The sequence below is a fragment of the Urocitellus parryii genome, chromosome 2, assembly GCF_045843805.1.
Source record: "Urocitellus parryii isolate mUroPar1 chromosome 2, mUroPar1.hap1, whole genome shotgun sequence".
NCBI lineage: Eukaryota > Metazoa > Chordata > Mammalia > Rodentia > Sciuridae > Urocitellus > Urocitellus parryii.
The window spans coordinates 15,750,877-15,772,515 of NC_135532.1; the positions used below are offsets into that span (position 1 = coordinate 15,750,877).

Here is a 21,639-nt window from a genome sequence, read left to right on the forward strand (position 1 = left end):
GGATAATTGTAATATGGCTCAGAACTCAGGCAATGGCTATTGCTTATATTGAAGTGGCAAACAATTTGGACTCTTTACAAACCCACCCCTTCTGATATTCTCATCTGGTCAAATGGGAAACAAGTAGGGCATGGTGGTACATGCCTGGGGGCTGAGGCAGGAGGATCACAAATTCAAGGCGACTTAGGGAGCCTCAGCAACTTAGTGAGGCCTTAAGCAATTTAGCAAGACTCTGTCTCAATATAACAAATTAAAAGGGCTGGGGGTGTGACTTAGCAGTTAAATGCCCCAGGGTTCAATCTACCTTATCTCCAGTTTTAGCACACAACTGGGGGCCCTTTCTCAAAGTGAAAGTTTTGACTGCAATATGGTGGGGAGTGGGGAGGGCAGTTTGCATATCAATAAAAATACATGTGAATAACGTAAAATATTTTTTTTTTTAAAAACCCATTTCATTCAAAATAGTAGCAAGAAGAGCAACGTCATCACCACTGCATAAAATTAAACTGGACCTTAGAGTCTAAGTTCACACACACTTTTTTTTTTTTATTGGTCTTTCAAAATATTACATAGTTCTTAATACATCATATTACACGGTTTGGTTCAAGTGGGTTATGAACTCCCAATTTTACCCCGTATACGGATTGCTGAATCACATCAGTTACCCTTCCATTGATTGACATATTGCCTTTCTAGTGTCTGATGTATTCTGCTGTCTGTCCTATTCTCTACTATCCCCCCTCCCCTCCCCTCCCCTCCTCTCCCCTTTTCTCTCTCTACCCCTTTTACTGTAAATCATTTCTTCCATTTGTATTATCTTGTCTTACCCCTCCTTACCTCTTATATGTCATTTTGTATAACGCTGGGGATCGCCTTCCATTTCCATGCGATTCCCCTTCTCACTCCCTTTCCCTCCCACCTCTCATCCCTGTTTAAGGTAAATCTTCTTCTCAAGCTCTCCGTCCCTACCCTGTCCTTGTTGACTCCCCTTATATCAAAGGAGTCATTTGGTATTTGTTTTTTAAAGATTGACTAGCTTCACTTAGCATAATCTGCTCTAATGCCATCCATTTCCCTCCAAATTCTATGATTTTGTCATTTTTTAATGCAGAGTAATACTCCATAGTGTATAAATGCCACATTTTTTTTATCCATTCATCTATTGAAGGGCATCTAGGCTGATTCCACAGTCTTGCTATCGTGAATTGAGCTGCTATGAACATCGATGTAGCAGTGTCCCTGTAGCATGCTCTTATTAGGTCTTTAGGGAATAGACCGAGAAGGGGAATAGCTGGGTCAAATGGTGGTTCCATTCCCAGCTTTCCAAGAAATCTTCATACTGCTTTCCAAATTGGCTGCACCAGTTTGCAGTCCCACCAGCAATGAACAAGAGTGCCCTTTTCCCCGCATCCTCTCCAGCATTTATTGTTGTTTGACTTCCTAATGGCTGCCAATCTTACTGGAGTGAGATGGTATCTTAGGGTGGTTTTGATTTGCATTTCTCTGACTGCTAGCGATGGTGAGCATTTTTTCATGTATTTATTGATTGATTGTATGTCCTCCTCTGAGAAGTGTCTGTTCAGGTCCTTGGCCCATTTATTGATTGGGTTATTTGTTATCTTATTGTCTAATTTTTTGAGTTCTTTGTATATTCTGGTTATTAGGGCTCTATCTGAAGTGTGTCACACACACTTTTTTATTTTAAATTTCTAATAGATTTCTGCTCATATCCCAAAAAGCATTTCCTGAACATAAACTTAAAACTTTTGATTATGACCTCTTTCTTTAGTTATAGAATCATTATACTTGTGATACAAAAATTCTCAATAATGGGTTTTCAAGTTTTTATTCCCTTTGGATTGCCTTCTAAGAAGACACTTTTTCACCTCATTGTCTCAGATCAATCTCTCTTCTTCTTTTGCTTTGTCTTCCTTCTCCCCCCTCTTTCTTTCTCCCTGACTCACGCCTTTCTTTCCTCAAAGATTGATGACAGTGGTCTCCTGGCCAGCTTCTCTGGCAAACACTAGGTCCCTGGATGGGTTCAGGATTCTGTTAAGAGAATTTCGGATTCTACTGCATCGAGCCAAGTCATCAGTTTTAGTTTTGGCCACTTTTCATTGGATTCAGTTTCCAAAGCCAGCTACCATGTAAGTTTTAAGGTTTAAAAAATTTACTCCTTATGCTCACGGAGCTTGGTTCCAGAATAAGATGCACTGCATGCGTCTTAAAATCTTTTTATTTAACAAAAGCAAATTCTTTCCACTGAGTTGAGAAGAAGATTTTTTTTTTTTTCCCTTGAAAGTTTTGTATTCCTTAAACAGCAGAGCAGCTGGATATTTCTTCTCAAATGGTGAGTTGGAAAGAGTTACAGGGAACTGGACACAACATGTTTTTGGGTATGAAGAGAAAAGAAACCTAACCCTCTCTGTCTGCCTAAATGACTACTTCATATGCACTTTGTTATAAGGTTTAAAGGAGTTCTTTAAGATCACTTTGCAGGATATAAATAAACATGTAAATTATATCAATCTGGCTCTGATATAATTTGTTGAGTGTCACTTTGGCCAAACATAAGTGCTGCAGAAATGCTTACTGCACATTTCCCTGTTCTTGTGAGGTTCTGACAAGAAATCAGGCAATTAGAATGTGACCTGTGACAAGAGCACCCATGAGGGGCATTGGACCCAGACAGAGACAGAGAAAGCTTCCTAGACTAGCAGTGGAGTGCTGGAACCAGCTTTTATAGGCTCATGAAATCACGTTAAATTTTCAGGAATTTTACAAGCCAGATGTTAAACATGGTGGTTATTAAAAATTGTGTTGTACAAACTTAAGATTACACAAATTATATTCAAATAAACCATAGCATATACCAACAACGCATTACTTCCTAATTATTTTGCTGTTACCTCTGCATTTGAGGTTACTCCTATAAATTGCATCTACAAGATAGGAGCATTCTATCATTATATCATGGGGCGCTACCCTGAGCTAAGCGATGTCAAGCTGGAAATCAGCCATGGAGGTCGGTTTCTTTGACCACAAAAATTGGCAAACACTACAACTAGTTTTCCCCACAAAGGTGGCTCTTTGAATGTCTACATATTGCCTTCCCAAGGCAAAAAGTCCATCAGGGTCAAATTCTGTCACCTGTTCCCAGAGGGAAGGTACTAAGAAGCTGGGAATAAGGGGGTGTCTTTGTGAGATCTGGCAGAGGCCATGGAAATTCCTCTAATAATAATCCTCTGCAGAGGGAAGCAACTCTTCTCTTTAAGGTAGGAAGCATTTACAAGGGGACTTCAGGAGACCAGGAAATTGCCTTCCATTGTTTCTAAGAACGTACTGTTAAAAACTAAATTGAGTTTCAAATCATCTATTCTTGAGTAGACTACATTAAATATAATCTTCTCATCTTTTGCCCTGAAATTAAAGTGAAAGAATATCTTAAGGTAAATCTCCAAAGGTTACAGATAATCAAGAGTTTTTCTTTACCACCAAAAAGAAAAAAAAAAAGAGAATAATCTCTTTTACATAGAAAGGCAGTTAAAGCTAGTTTACTTCAGATGCATTTGCTAGAAGTGCTTTATAAGCATTTTTTTCCCAGACCTTCATTTTACATTGTAAAACAGTATTTTTTACACCCCTCCCCACCATATCTAGTTTCTGAAGAATCTTGTCCTGTTACAAACAAAAATAGAACAGACCCTGATTTTCTGCATAGTGATGAAGAATTCAAAGAAAAGAAGACGTTCCAAGGTCACTGTTTCTTGGTGGAATGTTATATGTGAGAACCGAGGGGTAGAATATCAACTCTGAATCTGAATAAGCCAGAGGAAATACTGCAAATGAAGAATCATTCAGAATGTACTCTTTCCTTTGAAAATGAGACTACAGGAGTAGAAAGAGAATATCAAGCTTTCTATGTAATATGGTCATTGGCTTTTCTCCCCCAGAGGATAGGCAGAAGAGACCAACACCACTTTTTCCCTCAGTGTAAGAAAAATGTGATATTGAGCAGAGGCCACTGAAATCTCTACTGTGGTAGCACTGGTGTGGCCAACAGGCACAGACTAGAATCGGGTTGTTGAGCATCAGTAACCACTCTTTCCTGGAGCCTGCTCTCCTTAGATGTTTGTTTAGATCAGTCTCCAGGAGACAACCTGCCATTGAAGAGAATGACATACAGGTATGGGGTTCAGTGCAGGGGTGGAGATGTCAAATCTGCTCTTCTGATCTTGATGCTAAGAAGAAGCCCACAGCCTCCCTCAGACGAGGCAAGACACAGAACCGATGCCCTTGAGACTGTATGTATCACAGATGTTTTCAATAATGACAATTAAGATGCTTAACTTCTATGAGTGGTCTTGATTCAAAAAATCCCATACTAAACAGTGATATGTCCGGTTTCATTGTGCCCTCAAACAACCTTAGGTGTAGGTCCTATTAGAGTACTCATTTTCAATGTGGGTTAATTGAGTTTAAATCACACAAGTGGTAACAACCAGATCCCAGGTCAGTCTGAAGTCAAATATGCACTAACTTCTATGCTAGTCTGAAGAATACTAGACTAGCTTCAAATACATCTTAAAGTATTTGGTACTATATTTTCATGTTCTGAATTCCACTCAGGAAAACATCCGTTTCTTCCATGTGTAAAGTGGTGTGCTAGGGAGGCTCTGGGCAGAACGTGGGAATGAGTCAGATGTAACTCTGCTCCTTAAATTACTTATAATCCTGGGCAGGAAATAGTAAGTACAAAAATAACCATAACTCAAGGAATAATATGCTGTCTGCTTTAAGAAGGGCATGGGGCTTAAAGAAAGGAAAGATAAATGCTACTGGAACAGAAATATATTTGCTTGAACTAAATTCTAAACAATGTCCGCCTATCTGTAAGACAAGATTTTCTCCATTTGATATTCCTAATATATCATGTATCCCTGATGGAATGGATGTTGGCAAATTATCAAGGGATAATGTTTGTAAAAAACTCTTGTGCTGGAAGGGGGCCCTTTAAATAAATAGTCTGTCATTTTATAGATGAGGAGACTAAAACCCCAAAGACACAGAACAGAAATGATTACATTCTCTTTTCTGTTCTCTTAGATTTTCTTCATTTTATTTGAGTGGTAGATTCAGGAAGAATTATCTGGAGAAAACTGAGTACCCGAAGCGCATCCTGCTCCTCTGTAATGGGTTCTACCCTCATCTGTAATAAGTGTTAATTGAATGAGTAGTTTCAATTGGAATTTAATAAGTCTTCCTTCTTAATTTAGATTATATCTGACAAACCAATCTTTTCCTGGATTAGGTTTGAAATTATTCCTAATATAGTTAAATATATCTAGCGAGATCAGTTTCATCTTCCCTGATAGGATAAGACGGAGATTATCAACACAGCTGATATTCAAAGGCAGAGATTCAGCTCATTTTTTCCCACTTTCCCTTGGGGAATTTCCACAAACTTGCAGCTTTTGAACTGCTTTTATGTGGGGGAGGAGGAGAAACAATAGGGTTTTTGCATGTCTTTGAAGACTGTGCAGTTGGCGAAGGTAATAAGGGGGTTGAGGTTGGAAGACCTAACACCCTGCCTCTCACCAACAGTCCCCGACAGTGTGGAGGCACTCAGCCCTCCCTCACACAGCTAACCCTCCAGTGCTGATGTGCATCTGTTCCTGGTGGGTAGATACTTAAGGAGGAAACTGTGGCATGCTGGGAAAATCTTTTTCTTTGCTCAGACAGATGTGGGCTGTAATCCCACCTCTGCCACCTCAGGCTAGCTATTTAATCTCCTAAATTTAACATCCCTTACCTATAAAACAAGGAAATGGATGCTTTACAAGAATGCAGTAAGGATTTCAAATAAGTATGTAAATAAGGAATCTAGGGAGAGACCCACACAAGAATCCACTGAAGTTCTTGTGCCTGGCATATGGTGGAGTATTTGCTGAATGGATATAGTAGGGGTTCGACCATGATGGCTGTCATCATTACGAAGTGATTCTTTGCCCAAAAGAAAACCAAGAAAAATTTTAATATACTTTTGTCCTCCGTCTTTTAAAATGTAGGTGATCTGTACAAAGAGTAAAAAAAATCTGGAATTAAAATGAGCACCGTAGGGGTGCTGAGGTTGTGGCTCAGTGGTAGAGAGCTCGCCCTGCATGTGAGAGGCACTGGGTTCAATCCTCAGAGCCACATCAAATAAATAAATAAATAAAGGTCTAAAAAATGAGCACTGTGATGTTATCATTAAAATGCATACTGTAGCTTGGTTACACAATTTGGTATGGTCATGTTTTTTTTTTTTTTTTCTTTTTTCTGTTTTTAGAAAGGAATTTCATTGTGCCTTACCCCCACTGCTTCCCTGTGGGCTAAACAGGAGAGGCAGACGAATTTGGCAATATCTGTAAAAACAGATCTGGGACAAGATTGAAGCATGAACATACATGGGGAGAACAGATCTTTTCATTAGTCTGTAAATCCCTCTAATTCATGATCTCAATTATTATGTACAAAGAGATTAGTTCTCCTTCCTCTAGATATGATGAGAGCATTTGTTGAAAAGGATTTCATATCTGAAGCCTTTCTTTTGCCTTTAGATACAGAAAGGAGAAAAAGGAATTTTATATTTTTTACTATAACAATTCTAGGAAAGGTTGGAAGGAATGAGTGATTAGGATGGATAAGATAAATGTTTAATCAGAATTTGTCATGTTGGGAAGTAGTAGGTACAGTTGTAAAGGGAATCAGGACGACAGCTTGAGTTCACCGGCCTTTGCCACTTCTGTTTCTCTACCTTGTCATGCAGGTTTTACTGAAGGTTGTGAAACCTTCTCTTAAGACTTGATTTACTGAGCAAATATTCACTGAATTCTACCCTCCTATGAGATTCACTTTGCAGACATCAGCCTCATTGTAATATATTGATCTGAAAGATGGGCTTTGGAATACCCACGGCACCATGAGATCTTGATAAGTTTCTTTACTTTTCCAAGTCTTGGTTTCTTTGTCTGAAAACTATGGGGAAATATAAACTCATCACAGCATTTTTATAGATATCATATAATGTAAACCATGAAAAGCACTTAGTACGCTGTTTGGCAGCATGTGCTCAATAAATATGATTTGGCAGTTATATATATTGCTGTTTTCTTAAGTGGCTTTGGAAATGACTTCTATCAGTAAATGCTTTAATAAAATATATGATTTTCAAAGGAAAAGGTACTAATCATATCCTGGAGTAAAAAGTCATTTTAATGTGTAAACAGATTTCTAATTCTCAGAGTGTCCTGCCCCCAATTAAGAAATAGCTCTTGGCCACATGTGAATTTTACCGATCGGAAGTGAACAGTATCTCTAGGTAGATACTCCAGTCCCAGTATGGAAATTCAGAACTTCAAGTTTAATGAGAGTCTTTATCCACAGTGACTAAGGATTCCTTTTAGAAAAAGGATAAATACTACTTCTTAGCTAGCATGTACATTTTAGATTCCCCTTCATGTAGAATTCCATGGATGTGGCTTATATGGAAAACGAGACCATGTATATCTAAATTTAGAAGAAAATTCCATTCCACTGATGAAATAAAACCTCTTTTCAGAACATGTTTGTTCACTGGCCAATCCTATTGGTGTTTCCTGTTAAATTTATCCCAATTCTAACCACAATATTAAAGGCTGGATTTGGCTCTTCTTCAACGCCATCTTGCAGGTCCTGATCCTCTTTCCTTTCCTCTTTTTAACTTCCTCCATTGTCTTTCCTCTATGCCACACCTACCAGATACACTCTTGCTGCCAGTCCATTGGACATGTTTTTGTATTATTATTACATGACCCTTTTTATTGTATCCCCTGTGCCAATAGACTCTTATGTGCCTTGTATTATTTCTCCTTTTGACTTTAGCATTTCTTACAAAGAAATATGTCATTTCAAAGGACATTTTTATTAACAGCAATAGTATTCTAATGTAGTTGGACAAAATCCACAAAAACATCTCATTGACATTCTAAAGAGTCCGCCAGACTTGGAGAATTTCTGATGGAATACTTGATTTGAAATATACTTAACAACAATGTGTATTGTATGCTTGAAAATTGCTCAAAGACTAGATTTAAAGTGTTCTCACTACAAAAAATATATGGAAGGATGTAAAGTATAATGCATATGTTAATCAGCTTAATTTATCCACTCCACTTTGTATAGCTGTTTCAAAACATCACGTATACTATAAATATGTAGTTTTCTGTTTTTCCATTTTTAAAAACTAATTAAAAGTAATATAAGCAATCCTTGAAAAAGGTTGATTTCTTAAAAGTTGTTTGGAGTTTACTTACTAGTGCTACTCCTCTTTTTCTTTTTTTAAGTAATTCAATTATTATTTGTTGAGAGTTTCTCTGCACCAAGTGTCGAGCTGGGTTCTAGGAACACATCAGTGACTCCTGTATGCCCTGGAGTTTCCCACTAGTGAAGTCAAAGGAAGGCCAAGCAGCAAGTCCCGGCACCCCAGTCTATTTCCAGTGTAGGATAGAAACCCAGATTTTAATAGGGAATCACAAGGGGGACCTGCAGAAACGGGACTGGCAGGTAAAGCATTACGGGCAAAGAAACATTCAAGGTACTGAGAAAAATCCAGATGGCTGCACAGCGTTGAATGACAAGAAGTGAAGGTCACAGGTTGGCAGGGACCAGACAGTGAAAGACCTGGCAGGAGTCTGGATCTCACACTGCAAGGGAAGCAGCTGAAAGGCAAAGAAGGGGGCCATGACCTTGTTCATGTAGGAGCTGTGCCTTGTCCCCTCCTGTCTCCCCAGAACCTGAACTCTGCCTGACATGTAGATTCTCAATAAATATTTGCTCAACCAAACAGACCTAGGGGGATTCCATGGCTTTCTTTCTGCTTTGCAATTTCTCCCCTCCTGCTTGATTATATTTGAAATCTCTTTCACAAAGGATTTTAAAAATTGAAGAAAGCTAATCATGCAACTCTTTGCCTGACATATTTTAGTGCAAATGACTTTCAATTAAAATGCAATTGCTCAGTCACTAGGTTTAAAGGACTGATATAGATTTCGTTAGTGTTTCTTGACAGGGAGACTGGGAAAGAGAACAGAAGGGCATTGTGCAGGCACAGTGTGGGAGGAAAGGGCTGAGGAAGGAGGAAGCTGGAGACCCACTGAAAACGTCTCAATTTTGCTTGAAGAGGGTCCTATGTATCTTCAACTGGGTGCAGACAACAAAATAAAACAAACAACAACAACAACAAAAATCAAAAACCTCTGTGCACCTGGTTTTTGTGTTCTGCAGCGGAAAGCCCAGGAGTCCTGTCTCATATGATTTATGAAAATGCACTACATTTTTCCTTTTAATGTATGCTCGACTCCATACAAAGGAACGTTTGCCCCTGATGATTCATTAATGAACATTTGACCTAGTCTTAAAAGGAAGCCAGATAGGATGTTTAATTATTTACAATTGAACATACAGAACATGTGCCTCACCTTTACAGCTGATGATAAGTCAGAAGTTACTAGAGATACAGAACATGGTGAGGGTGTGTGGACATTTCAAACATGAAAAAAGAAAATTTCACCCAAATTACTCACAAACGTGAGGGAATTCATTAGCATACTTGGGGCTCACTGAAACTTCTAGGTAGCCAGTCATTTTGTCATGATTAAGGGGTTGCGAAGGAAAAAATGGCTTCCCTTCTCAATGCCATTTTGTTACACACTTTTCACAAAGTAGCAAATTTAGCTCAACAGGAAAAGCTCATTGGCAGCATATTACAATTTATCATCCCAGCCAATGTATCTTGTGACTTCACTTCTGGATTACTGCACCTGTATTATGTACATAAGTTAGTAGATACATTATTAATGCAAATACCTTGGCAGACACCTGCATGCTGTTCTCCTGCATGTTCATAATGGCTTCAGAAATCTTGACATCTATGGGGTCCATGACGGACTCGATGTTGAAAGGCCCTTCCAGTCGCTCTGCCACCAAGAGCATTGCATCTGTTGAAATACAGGGACATGATTTATTTGAGAACAGGAGTTACCAGGTTCTTAATCTGCATTTAAACATTTTCAAAACAACTGGCTGAAAAATAACTGTTTCATGTACATTTTTTTTCTTAATTTTATATAGTCAAAAATAAAATGGAGGACAAAATCTTAAAATCATCACTTTTTAAAATTTCATTTGAAGATGTAAAAATTATTTTACATGCATGGAACCAGGCCTAAAGATAAAAAAAAAAATCAGTCCAAACGCAGAGACTTGAACATATCTAACTATTCCACATGAAATGAAATACAGTGTTAGGCCAGGGATCAAGTGCATTCCAAAGCAGGGTCTGGCCTCTCTTCTTTGGGAGCCCGGAAAAATGAGAATCTCAAAGATTTGTTGATCTGTGAATTTGGATGCCCAAATATCAAGACCCAACTCAAGTATATCCACCTATATGAAGTATTTATGGATTTCCCAGGAAAACAGGCCTGTCCCTGTACTGTGCTATCATTCTACCCAGCACACCCTTCCATTTGTGGTCATCAAAATCCCTTGGGGGTGGGAAGGATAAGGGGAATTTCTCTTACTTGGTTTGATACAGTTAAGGCCTATTCTGATGCACATCACATTTTCAACACTTAAAAAATGTCTATGAAATCCTGCTGAACTGAATTGAATTGAACATTGTTCAGGAGTGTCAGTTTTCTGCAGAAGATGATGCTGTTGATATGGAGGCAAGAGCTATGAATTAGGAGTCTGTCTATCTTTGCTCTGACCCTAACTAGGTGAATTGAATGGGAAATTCTGAGTTTATTAGGTCACAGGTTAGTGAGGTGTACAAGAGGGACTGGTGACAAGGAGTTGACACCACTTTTCTATCTTCTGTTCTTGGTAACCAGTATCCTTTGGTAACCTGCTCCCCACCGGGGCTGTGGAATAGACTTTTTTGTGTGTGTGATAATGAAACTGTAGCATTGGAAGAATGTTTGTGTCTAGTATGATTGAAGAGCTGAATTAATTAATTTAAACATAATTTATTTTTATTTTTAATATTTTTTTAAAGAGAGAGTGAGAGAGAGAGAGTGAGAAAAAAAAGAGAGAGAGAATTTTTTAATATTTATTTTTTAGTTTTCAGCAGACACAACATCTTTGTTTGTATGTGGTGCTGAGGATCGAACCCGGGCCACACGCATGCCAGACAAACGGCGCTACCGCTTGAGCCACATCCCCAGCCCTTAAACATAATTTAAAATAACCATTTGCGACCAGCAGTCACCATATTAAACAGCATAATCTAGACTCAACCTATAGACTCAATAGATCTCAAGCTTTTCAATTGTTAAACTCTTAGAAGCCAATTTTAAACACTTTCCTTTTTTTATTTCAAAATAATATATGTTTATTATTCAATATTCTCAAAACACATAAAAGAAGAGAAATACACCATAATCCTACTTCCCAGAATAACACTATAAACAATGTGGTATATGCCCTATGTATTTTTTCTCTGTGCATGAATATTTTAAGCTTGTAATGAAATACAGTATACATATATCATATAATCTGCTTTCTAAATATAATATATTATTAATATAAAAGACTGTTTATAGTTTGCTGTTTTATAGTAGTTCTATGAGGAAACCAAATTTTATTTTCATTACATACCCAACCATGTTCAATCAAAGTCCAACATCAAAAAATTTTTCAGGGTTATAAGTAGCTATGAATTAGGCTGGTAAGAAATATAACTTTTTTTTTTTTTACATGAAAGATACAGAACTGTCTGGGAAGCAAAAATTTAAAGATCCCTAGGCTTTATAAACAGTATCAGCTTTTATAACTGTGAATTTCTGTTTGGGGCCACACCTCATAACTGAGTCTCTCCTGTATTCTCTTGGAATGATCAAGAACTCGAGTTTTCAGAGCTGAACTGGAGCTTCAGTGAGTCCCCTCCCCACCCCCCTCACTCCCATGCTCTATCTCTATGATTCTCTTGGAGCAAGTGGCCTGAAAAATATATGCATGATCAAGGTCACATGAAGGGCAAATTTCCTGATGTTTTCCCTCAGATAACGGACTTATCTGTGTATGTCATGGGAGGATCTTGTAGCAAAAATAGCTATTTCCCCAGATCTGAATGACCTAATTATCTGGCAATGGGGACAGAAGATGGATGTAGTATTTCAGTGTTAAAAATCTTCCTTTAAACTGTTTTACAATGTTGGTGGCAATGTGCATTAGTACAAGCACTATGGAAATCAGTATGGGGGCTCCTCAAAAGACTGGGCATGAAACCACCATATGACCCAGCAATACCACTCCTCAGGATTTGCCCTGAATAACCTAAGTCATCTTACTACAGTGATACATGAATGCCCGTTTATAGCAGCACAATTCACAATAGCCAAAAGTATGAAACCAGCCTAGGTATTCATCAATGAAAGAATGAATAAAATGGTAAATATACACAATTAAGTTTCATTCATACATAAAGGAAAACAAAATTACGCCGTTTCCAGGAAAGTGGATGGATATAGAGACCATCACACTAAGTGAAGTCAATCAAACTCAGAAGGTCAAGGGACACATGATTTTTCTCATATGCAGAAGCTACAAAGGAAAAGAAAGGTGGACTGGTGGGGTCTCATGGAAATCAAAGGGCGTTTAGGAGAGGAAAGGGACCAGAGGATGGGAGTCAAGGGAGGGAAGGAGGAAAAGCTGGGAGTAATAGTGACCAAATTATATTGTTGTACTGTGTGCAGGTATGAAAATGTAACAACAAATCCTATCAACTATAATGCACAATGGGAAGCAAAAAAAAAAAAGATAGAAAGCAAAATTTTTAAAAAAATTTTCCTTGAATATTTTGAAGGACAGCTAAATGTTTCTGAAAGCTGGTCTGCTTCTTTTTGACTTTATATCTATTTGGTGTGCTTATCAAAAATAATCCCTTTATCATCAAACTTTCCAGGAGGCTTTTTGATGAAGATTAATTATGATGAATGAGCAAGTTTCTCTAGACAGATGTATCATTAAAAAAATCAAGAAATCCTTATACAGGAAAAAAAAAGTGGTACCATGGAGTTTTCCAACAAATAAAATTAAGGAACTGAAAACCATGGGAAGCTGAAGTCTGTGCTTTATATGCATATCTACATAAATCATCATATAGCAAGCACTGGTCTATTATAATAGAGGTATCCACCACGAGTAGGTTGAGTTCATACTGTAATAATGCTGGTTTCACTGAAAATGTGGAAGTAGTTGTAGCCTGGGCAAAATCCACCCTTTTGGATTGGATCCTAAGGACCCAACATAGAGTTACAGCTTGAAATTATAGGAGCTAAAAACATCTTCAAGAAGGTTCACTTCTGGTTTAAATTAAAATACTCTCTTTCCTAGCAGATCTTCTCTTCTCTAGGGAAGGCAAGTAGCTGCTCAATTTGTTATCACGAAGTGGGGGAAGTTTCTCTGGTGATTTCAATCTTTCCACTCCATGTTTCCAAGGCCACAGCACTAGCTTGGTAGCTTCCTGGGCCTGCAAACTCACCTCCCCAAATCAGAGTAAAGTGCTAGGGTGACCCTTTCTTCAGTAGTGAGTTGCTTGTATGGCTATGAAGAAAGGTGACTGTTGATGGCCTATACCAAACACAGCCAATGACTCATGCACCCAAACTGCTTGTTCTTGTATTTCCATTCTTGATGTCAATTCATTTGCTTTGTTACACAAATTAACTTATAATGGTGCATTTTTAATGTTTTATTAGTGTATTGTAACTATGCATAATAGTTGGGTTCATTTGACATGATCATGGATGCACTGATTGTAATTTGCCCCATTATGATCTCTAGTGCTTCTTTATTCCTTCTCCTCCTCCCTCCTTCCATGTCCCTTCCTCTACCCTATTGGTCATCCTCCTATTTATCTATTTATTTAGTTTTTTAATTGGTGATTTACAGATATATATATATATATATATATATATATATATATATATATATATATATATATATAAAGGTGAAGTTCATTGTGCTATATTCATTGTATGTACTTAGCATAATTTCTGAATTTTCACTCCACTATTCCTCCCTTTTCTTGTTCCTCTTTCTCCCCATCAATCCTCTTCCTTTACTCCAAAGATCTCTCTTATTTTTTCATGGGTTACTTGCCTCCCCTAAGTTTTATTTCTTTATTTCTCTCTAGCTTACACATATGAGAGAGAAATCATAAGATGATAGTTTTTTGATGTAAGGATGTGTCCATTTATTTTTCTTTTAATTTAGCTCACCAGTCAGAATATGTTCCTTATTTTTAGCTGTTTGTTGGAGGGTGTAGGTTATTTGTTTTGTTTTTTAAGACTACAATATAGATAAAATATTTAGCTAAATAAAGTTAGATTGTCTTTCAAAGACTCAAAGCCAATATGGATTGGCTCAAAACTTCAGTATCACCATTATATGAAGCAATGAACATTTAGTTAATAATACTATGATATACACTTACTTCTTATCATCATCATCATCATCATCAAAAGAGTAATTTTAGAAGCTTTTATTAATCAAAATACTAATGATATAGCATTAACTAGTACAAATAAACACAAATAAATCGAAACACTATATTCCTTTTAACTAAAAATATGCAAACTATTCAAATTTCTGGAAAAGCTCAGATAAAAATCGTGTCTGGATAAAATGACATCTAGATAACATCTAAATAACATCCAGATAAAAATAACAGGAACACTCTGATTACAGTTACACTTAGGTTATTGATAAGAGCAGGAGAAAGGCTAACAGTCATAAATAGCGGGTTTGGGGAGCTTACAGTTTTTCTACTATAAAGTTGTTTGTGAAAATAAGGACTGATAGAACATCAGATAAGTTCATGCAAATAACTCACATATATGTGTCCACAAATATAAAAGAAATTACAAATAAAAAATACATGTACCTATATGATATGACCTCTCCCACCCTTGGTTTTCATGTTTGCTCTAAATAGGCACAACATAAAAGGAAAAGCAGGTTTCAGAACACGTTAACAGTATTTTGCAAGTCATTGTAAAAGTCATGCTTACAGACTGCCTTTAAGAAGCTAGTTCAGGCATATTGTCGGGTGAGGAATTCACAGAGGAGGGTCGGAGTTGTTTCGTCCTGGATCTGAGAAAAGGTCTGAAGAAAATGGCAGCTTCTTCTTGGGCTCAGGTTTCAGCTCCCAGTTGGGAGAATGTCTCCACAGTCCACTGAGCAGGGGAAAGCATCTCTGCTTGTCTAGTTTGCTTCCCACCTGCCAATCAAGCCCCTAACAAACCAAACTCCCCTAATCTAAGGAGAACCCTCTGTTTACCTTGTGGCTAAGGTAAGTCAGGACTTGGGACACCTCAGCCCCTTTTTCTTCCCACAGTGAAAGAATACAAAAGAGTATGACATCAAGACAGTAGTTGGTGAGTTTCTCTGAAACCTATTAAGTCACCACATGGCTATAATTTGCTCCGGAGGCTGCCATCCTGTACTATCTGAATTTTCTGCTGCCATTTATATTTTGAAATATTTGGAATGTTCTTTTTAACTCTGCTCTTGGAGTTGTTCTCTCTTGCCAATTAAATGAGGACAGTCAGTCTGCCGGTAGCAATCAGCTAGCTGATCCTTTCTGCACACATCTCCTGTGTCACCAACTTTTGCTTCTCTTTAAAAAAGACTGTTGCCTTGCTTAAGCAGTGTATATCCTTTTTGTTTCTAAATGGATAATAAAATATAGATGAATTAGAAACAACATGGTTCAGTTTACACAGTGGGGATGAGTAGCTTCTTCTAGAGGTGTCCATCCAAAGGCAAGGAGTTGGGTTGCAGGTAGAATTCCACCTCTAGGTCAATGTGTTCTGTTTAGGAAAGGGGACTATGGAGTCAGGTGCCTGGCTGGGAGAAATGGGAAGGTTGTTTAATTCATAAAGACCCATTTTCTTCATCTTTGCAATGGGGATTTTTACTGCTATCTACCTAATAAGTAGTAGAATGAGCAATGAAATAAGATGGTGCTTTAAAAATTACTAGCACAATGCCTGGCACCTTTAACTCTCAGCAACGTTCAGTTTTTGTACACTGTTGCCTCTAGTGAAAAGTGAAAAGGTGGGAACAAATTTGCTAAATGTTTGGTGGAAGTATATTGAAAGCAACTGATGTGAGGTGTGAGGCATGTAGATGACGTTAAGATATATAAATGGTGCTATTTTATATGTTAAGTGAATGCATAGATGATAGCTGCTTATCAAATAATATTTAACAAATTTAGCATTTACTGTGTGTTGGGAGCAGTGACTGAATTATGGTCCTTGAGCTGTCTGGCAAGAGAAGTGATGCCTCTTCTGGGAACTTTCCCTATGAGAGTGCCAACTGATTGCCCAGTTGCTATGGTGACTCCCAGTTCAATAGAAGGTTCTGTGCCAGACACGGAAGCTATCTGTTCTTGACCTTGAGGTTCAATCATGAGCTGCCCCATAGAATGCTATGGGCGTAAGCTGATAGTAATTGGGCTGCTCATACCTATGACCTTGTTTTTGCTTATTTTAAAGAAACTTTCTCACAATAATGCTTTTAATGAAAGCATTATTGGCACCCCTGTTTACAAATATCATGATGGTTAAGGAAAACACACACAGGGAAACTTGTTGTCACTTTGCAGAGCATCAAGATACCAAAGCATATTGGCTTGCCTCAGGATAGGAAGAACATGAGACAGACGGAGTGTTGGTTTGGAAGAAGGAATCTACTGACTCAGCTGAACACTCATCTTTGCTCTCTGGGTGGCTCCAGATTGAAAGCTGTCTTACTGTGGAGATTCCTGGAGGTTTATAATCCTCTAGGATATAGATGTCAAGTATGACTTTGTATGATCATACATGTCCTTAATTTACCTCTGCAGGAGTATGTTAGCAGGTTTCATTGCTGTGATCCCAAATACTTGACAAACACACCCTAGAGAAGGTAGATTTATGTTGGCTCCTGGTTTTAGAGATTTCAGTCCATGGGTGGCTGGTTCCATTGCTCTGTGTATAGGGCGAGGCAGAACCTCATGGCAGAAGGGTACAACAGGAAAACTGCTCAGCTCACAGTAGCCGAGAAACAGGAAGAGAGAGAAGAAAGGGGCTGGGGTCAAGATAAACCCTTTCAGGGCGCTCACCCAGTGATGTGCTTCCTCTAGCTAGGTGCTACTTCCAGTAAACCATTCAGCTATCTATGGAATAATCCACCAAATGGATTAATCCACTGATAAAATCAGAGCCCTTATGATCCAGTCATGGCCTAAAATCCCCACCTCTGAACCTTGCTGTACTGGGGACCATGCTTTCAACACATGTACTTTTGGGGGACATTCCAGATCCAAACTATAATGAGGAGATACAAAGCCAGAAGTGACTCAGCTGAACACCATTGTCTTAGCTAGAAGACAACTGTTTCAAACTGTTGTAGAGGAGGCAAGATGAGAAAGCCTTTAAAAAAAAGAGAGAGATGTTATTAAATATTTCCTAAGTAGTTATAGGAGGTATAACCTTGAAAATTCAATTTGAGTCACCCCCACTTAATCTAATAACCACTTGTCATTTGCCAAGGCATGTTGCTCCATCACTGTGGATTGGTGGTGGGGACAAAAGCTGTCCATGGTGCTGCCTTCATGGAATATAGCATGTTTTTGAATTAACAAAAGTAAAGAATATAATTTTTCAAAAAAAATTTCCCTCATTTGAGGAAGATTTGAACTAAGATAATAATGTTCATTAAATTGTCTAAATCTGTCCTTAATAATCTCCTCTTGAAAAATGGGATCAACAAGCACAATCTGCCCCATTGTTTTCTGAGAATTCCTTGGTGCTCAGATTTGCTCTTTTCTTTGGAAGTGGAGCTCACCCCCTCTTGTCAGCCAGGCTTCAGCTAACTACGATGCTTTCCCCACTGAGAAGCATATGAAAGAATTTTTAAAAATCAAGCAATTTTCAAGGCACCCTGGTAAATTCATTCACTAGCATTCAGTTATTCATTAAAAGAAAAAGGAAAAAAACAAAAAACAGCTTCAGTGTTTATGCGTTGGCTGATTAAGGTCCTTAGCACGGCTGTAATTAGGGACTCTCCCATCTACCTGGGCTTGCTGGAGACAGGTATGCAGAATGTACACGTCCTTCCCTTTCATCCAACCCAACTAATTAAAATGCCCCAGTGAGATCTGGGATGAGAATGTGCTTCCAGAGAGTTCTGGAAAGAGAGCACAGCTGAGAAGTCTGCAACCACAGTGAGCAGACAAGGTCTGAGTAACCAGGAAAGAGGCAGACTTGACAGTGGAGGACGTGAACTTACACAGCCAGGAGGTCCATGCACTTTTTGGAGTTTAAAATTTTTTTTCTTTACATTATGTTGGGCTTTGCTGTTCTCCACTCTCTTCTCTGACATTGCTAGTGGGACTGTCTTTTAAAAATGCAAATTTGATTTGGCCACTGCCCTACTCTCAAGGCATACAGTGGGTGTCTATTAGCTTGGCCTAAGAGAGCCCCTTCATGTGCGGGTCCCTGCCTACCTCACAGGCCTCGCCTACCCCACCCGTATGCTCCTGCCCACTAAGAAGGCTGCCCCCTCGGAGCTCAGTCAGAGTTGTCACCCATCTCTCCCCCACACCCAGTCCCTCCTGAAACCAATGGCAGAATTTTTTTTTTTTAAACATAGCCTTGGAATCATTCTACCTGCTCAAAAACAGCTCAGGATTTGAGTTTTTTTTTTTTTTTTTTAAGATTCTTAATCAGCCTGTACCCTGGCTTCTAATTAATTTCTCACTCCTCAACATGCTCCAGGATTCCCTTCCATTATCAATAATGTTCTGGTATCTTGTACATAATTCATTGAACATCTGTGCAAATGAATCTCTTGGATAAACTCTTAGAAGTAACACTGCCAGGTCCAAGATGTGAACATATAACATTTTTAGAGCCACCTCCCAATTTCTTCCCATAAAGGCTGTACCTGCTTAGTTTCCCGCTAACAGCCCATGGCAGGGTCTGGTTCTCCAAGTCTCAAGCTTTTAGATGTTATTTAGATCAAACATTCAGATCTTTGCCAATTGATAGGATGAGAAATAGGCATCCCAGTGTGGTTCTCATTTGAAATTCCCTCATTATGGGTAAGGCCGGACATCTTTAATCTACTTAAAAGTTTTTTTATTTTTGCTCCCCATCTCTTAATATTCTTTCACCATTTGTTTTTCCATGGGGATTATTGACTTTTTCATATTGATGTAAAAGGGCTTGCTTTTTTTTAAAAAAAATGACAGAAATAATCAATGTGTCCCTAGTTGTTGCTTGTCCCTTGGTTTCATTTACTGTGTTTTGTTGTTGTTGTTTATTTGTCTTTTGCTATGCAAAGAGTTCTAATTTTGTAAAGTCTACTTTGTGAATCATCTAAAACACTCTTCTTGGCCTCGTGCCATGCCTTCACAGGCCTTCTGTCCAAGGTCATCTCTGTGCCTACTCCGCTGCCATGTACGTGGCCGCTCACTGGTCCTTCTTCCTGAACACTTTCCTCCTGGATATCAACTCACTCGTAATTTCTTTATGCCTCCAGATTTTCCCACCCTAAAAACTCCTAGTCAACGTCCTCCCATTGGTTTTATTCCTTGCTGACTAATTACTTGTGGCCTTATTATATATTTATTCCCTATTGTCCCATTTCTTGTCATCTTCAAGAGGGCAGGGAATTCTGCTTTTTTTCACTGCTACAGTCCAACATCCAGAGCCACGTAGCCGCCTTCTTTATCTGTGGGTTCCACATCCCCAGAGTTAACTAACCTCTGACTGAAAATAATTTTAAAAGGTTGCATCTTATTGCACCTGAATAGACGTTTTCTTCTCGTTGTTTCCTAAACAAGGCAGTGTCACAACCATAGCATCCCACTTACATTGCACTAGGTATTGTAAGTCCTCTAGAGATGATTTAAAGTATACAGGAAGATGAGCGTAGGTTACGTGTAAATACTACGCCGTTTTACATGAGGGACTTGAACATCTGTGGATTTTGGAATCCACTGGGTTCCTGGAACCAATCTTCCATGGATACTGAGAGACACCTGTATTTGGATCCTGAGAGTTATTCAATGAACATTCATCAAATGAATTATTAGAACATTTTAAAAGTCTTCCTATATTTTCTTCTAGCAACTTCATAAAAACTATCTTTGCTCTCGCTCCCCTGCCCTAAAACGCCCTCCCTACTCCCCTTCCATGCACACAACCGCAAATGCCTGCAAAACTTTATAAGTGCTGCCTATAGGATAAATGGCCCCTCGGTGGCTTTTGATGTGTTATAACATAGATGAAGAGTTTCTGTGGGAATTTAGAATCTTATTGTACTTTTTTATTAGGTAGAAATAACTTTTTAGTTCTTTTAGCTCAAAATTGAAAAGTGTGGGAGGTTTTGTTTGTGCCAAAGGTTATTTCTAGGTTAACAATCCCCTCTTCCCTGCCCCCTTCCAGCTTCTGATATTTTTGGCTTCACCAAACAAGGTAGTTTTTGCTGCTTTTCAAGACTCCAAGTTTGCCACTAACTTTTAAAACAATCTCAGTGATGAATGTTATTCATTTATTTATTTTTGCTTGTGATTTGTCTGCATTTGGTAAACATCAAATTGGTAATCTAAAGAAATTAATACCACAAAGCAAAGTGAACAATAGAAAATGGAAGTCAACCAATTACATGCAATTTAAAACAGGCCACAGATATCAGATTCAAAAATAAAACAGGGACAGTCACCCAGAATAATTACAGTAACTAAAGAATTAAGAGAGAGAGAGAGAGAAGGAGAGAAAATTTAATGAAAATAACTGTTTACTTTGAAACCAAATTCAGGAAGAGGAGGCGAGAACAAATATACAAACCAATTTAATTCTGAAACCAGTGCAAACAAAGAGGCTTATTTTACTTCAACACTGGAAAAGAAATGCAAATTGTGGGGGGAAATAATTCACTAGTTGTCCTTTCACAGTGCAGAAATTAGAATCTACAGAACTCATTTTCAGACAGTTTCTTTTTAGTAGAATGATGCATTGTATTTCATAAAAATATAATATATTCACGTAAGCATCATCTCACTGCTGTATTATATCTTTGAAATGTTTAGTTACATGATAAGCCAGAAAGATCGGGCCTTGTAAATCATGAATTTGATGGACATCAAAGTGTATACTACCAACTATAACTCTTTATTTAAATTTTTATTGCTTATTCTTCATACAAATAAGTTTTTATGTCATTTGTAGCTTGGAATGTTCAAATATTCACACCCACCTATCAGTCTTTGCCTTAATGATGAATCACAGACTTTAAGGGGTAACGAGTTCTCAAAGATCTTTCTGAGAGAACTGTCTTTATATCCTCTGTGCCTCCTACAAGGTTTTGGTATCTAGTAGACTAATTTGAACCAACCAATTGCTTTATAATTTGGAAAAAGGGAACCCAAAGAGGAAAAGTAACTCATTTGATAGAAATAGCAGCCCCTGGACCCATACCCTTGACTCATTCACTCCATCCAGTATTCTAAGTGCCCAGATTGATCAAATGGCACCAATGTGCTAACTTGGAATTTTATTTACT

General features: G+C 38.2%; 1 protein-coding gene across 2 annotated transcripts in view; it reads right to left on the reverse strand.

Moving 5' to 3' along the window:
- Gpc6 (glypican 6) overlaps positions 1-21,639 on the reverse strand; it is a 1,039,564-nt gene that overhangs the window by 102,147 nt on the left and 915,778 nt on the right. For both annotated transcript variants that reach the window (XM_026399851.2, XM_026399859.2), the window contains exon 5: positions 9,886-10,016. In XM_026399851.2, the coding sequence (XP_026255636.1) occupies positions 9,886-10,016 (131 nt within the window). The remainder of the gene's footprint in view (positions 1-9,885; positions 10,017-21,639) is intronic.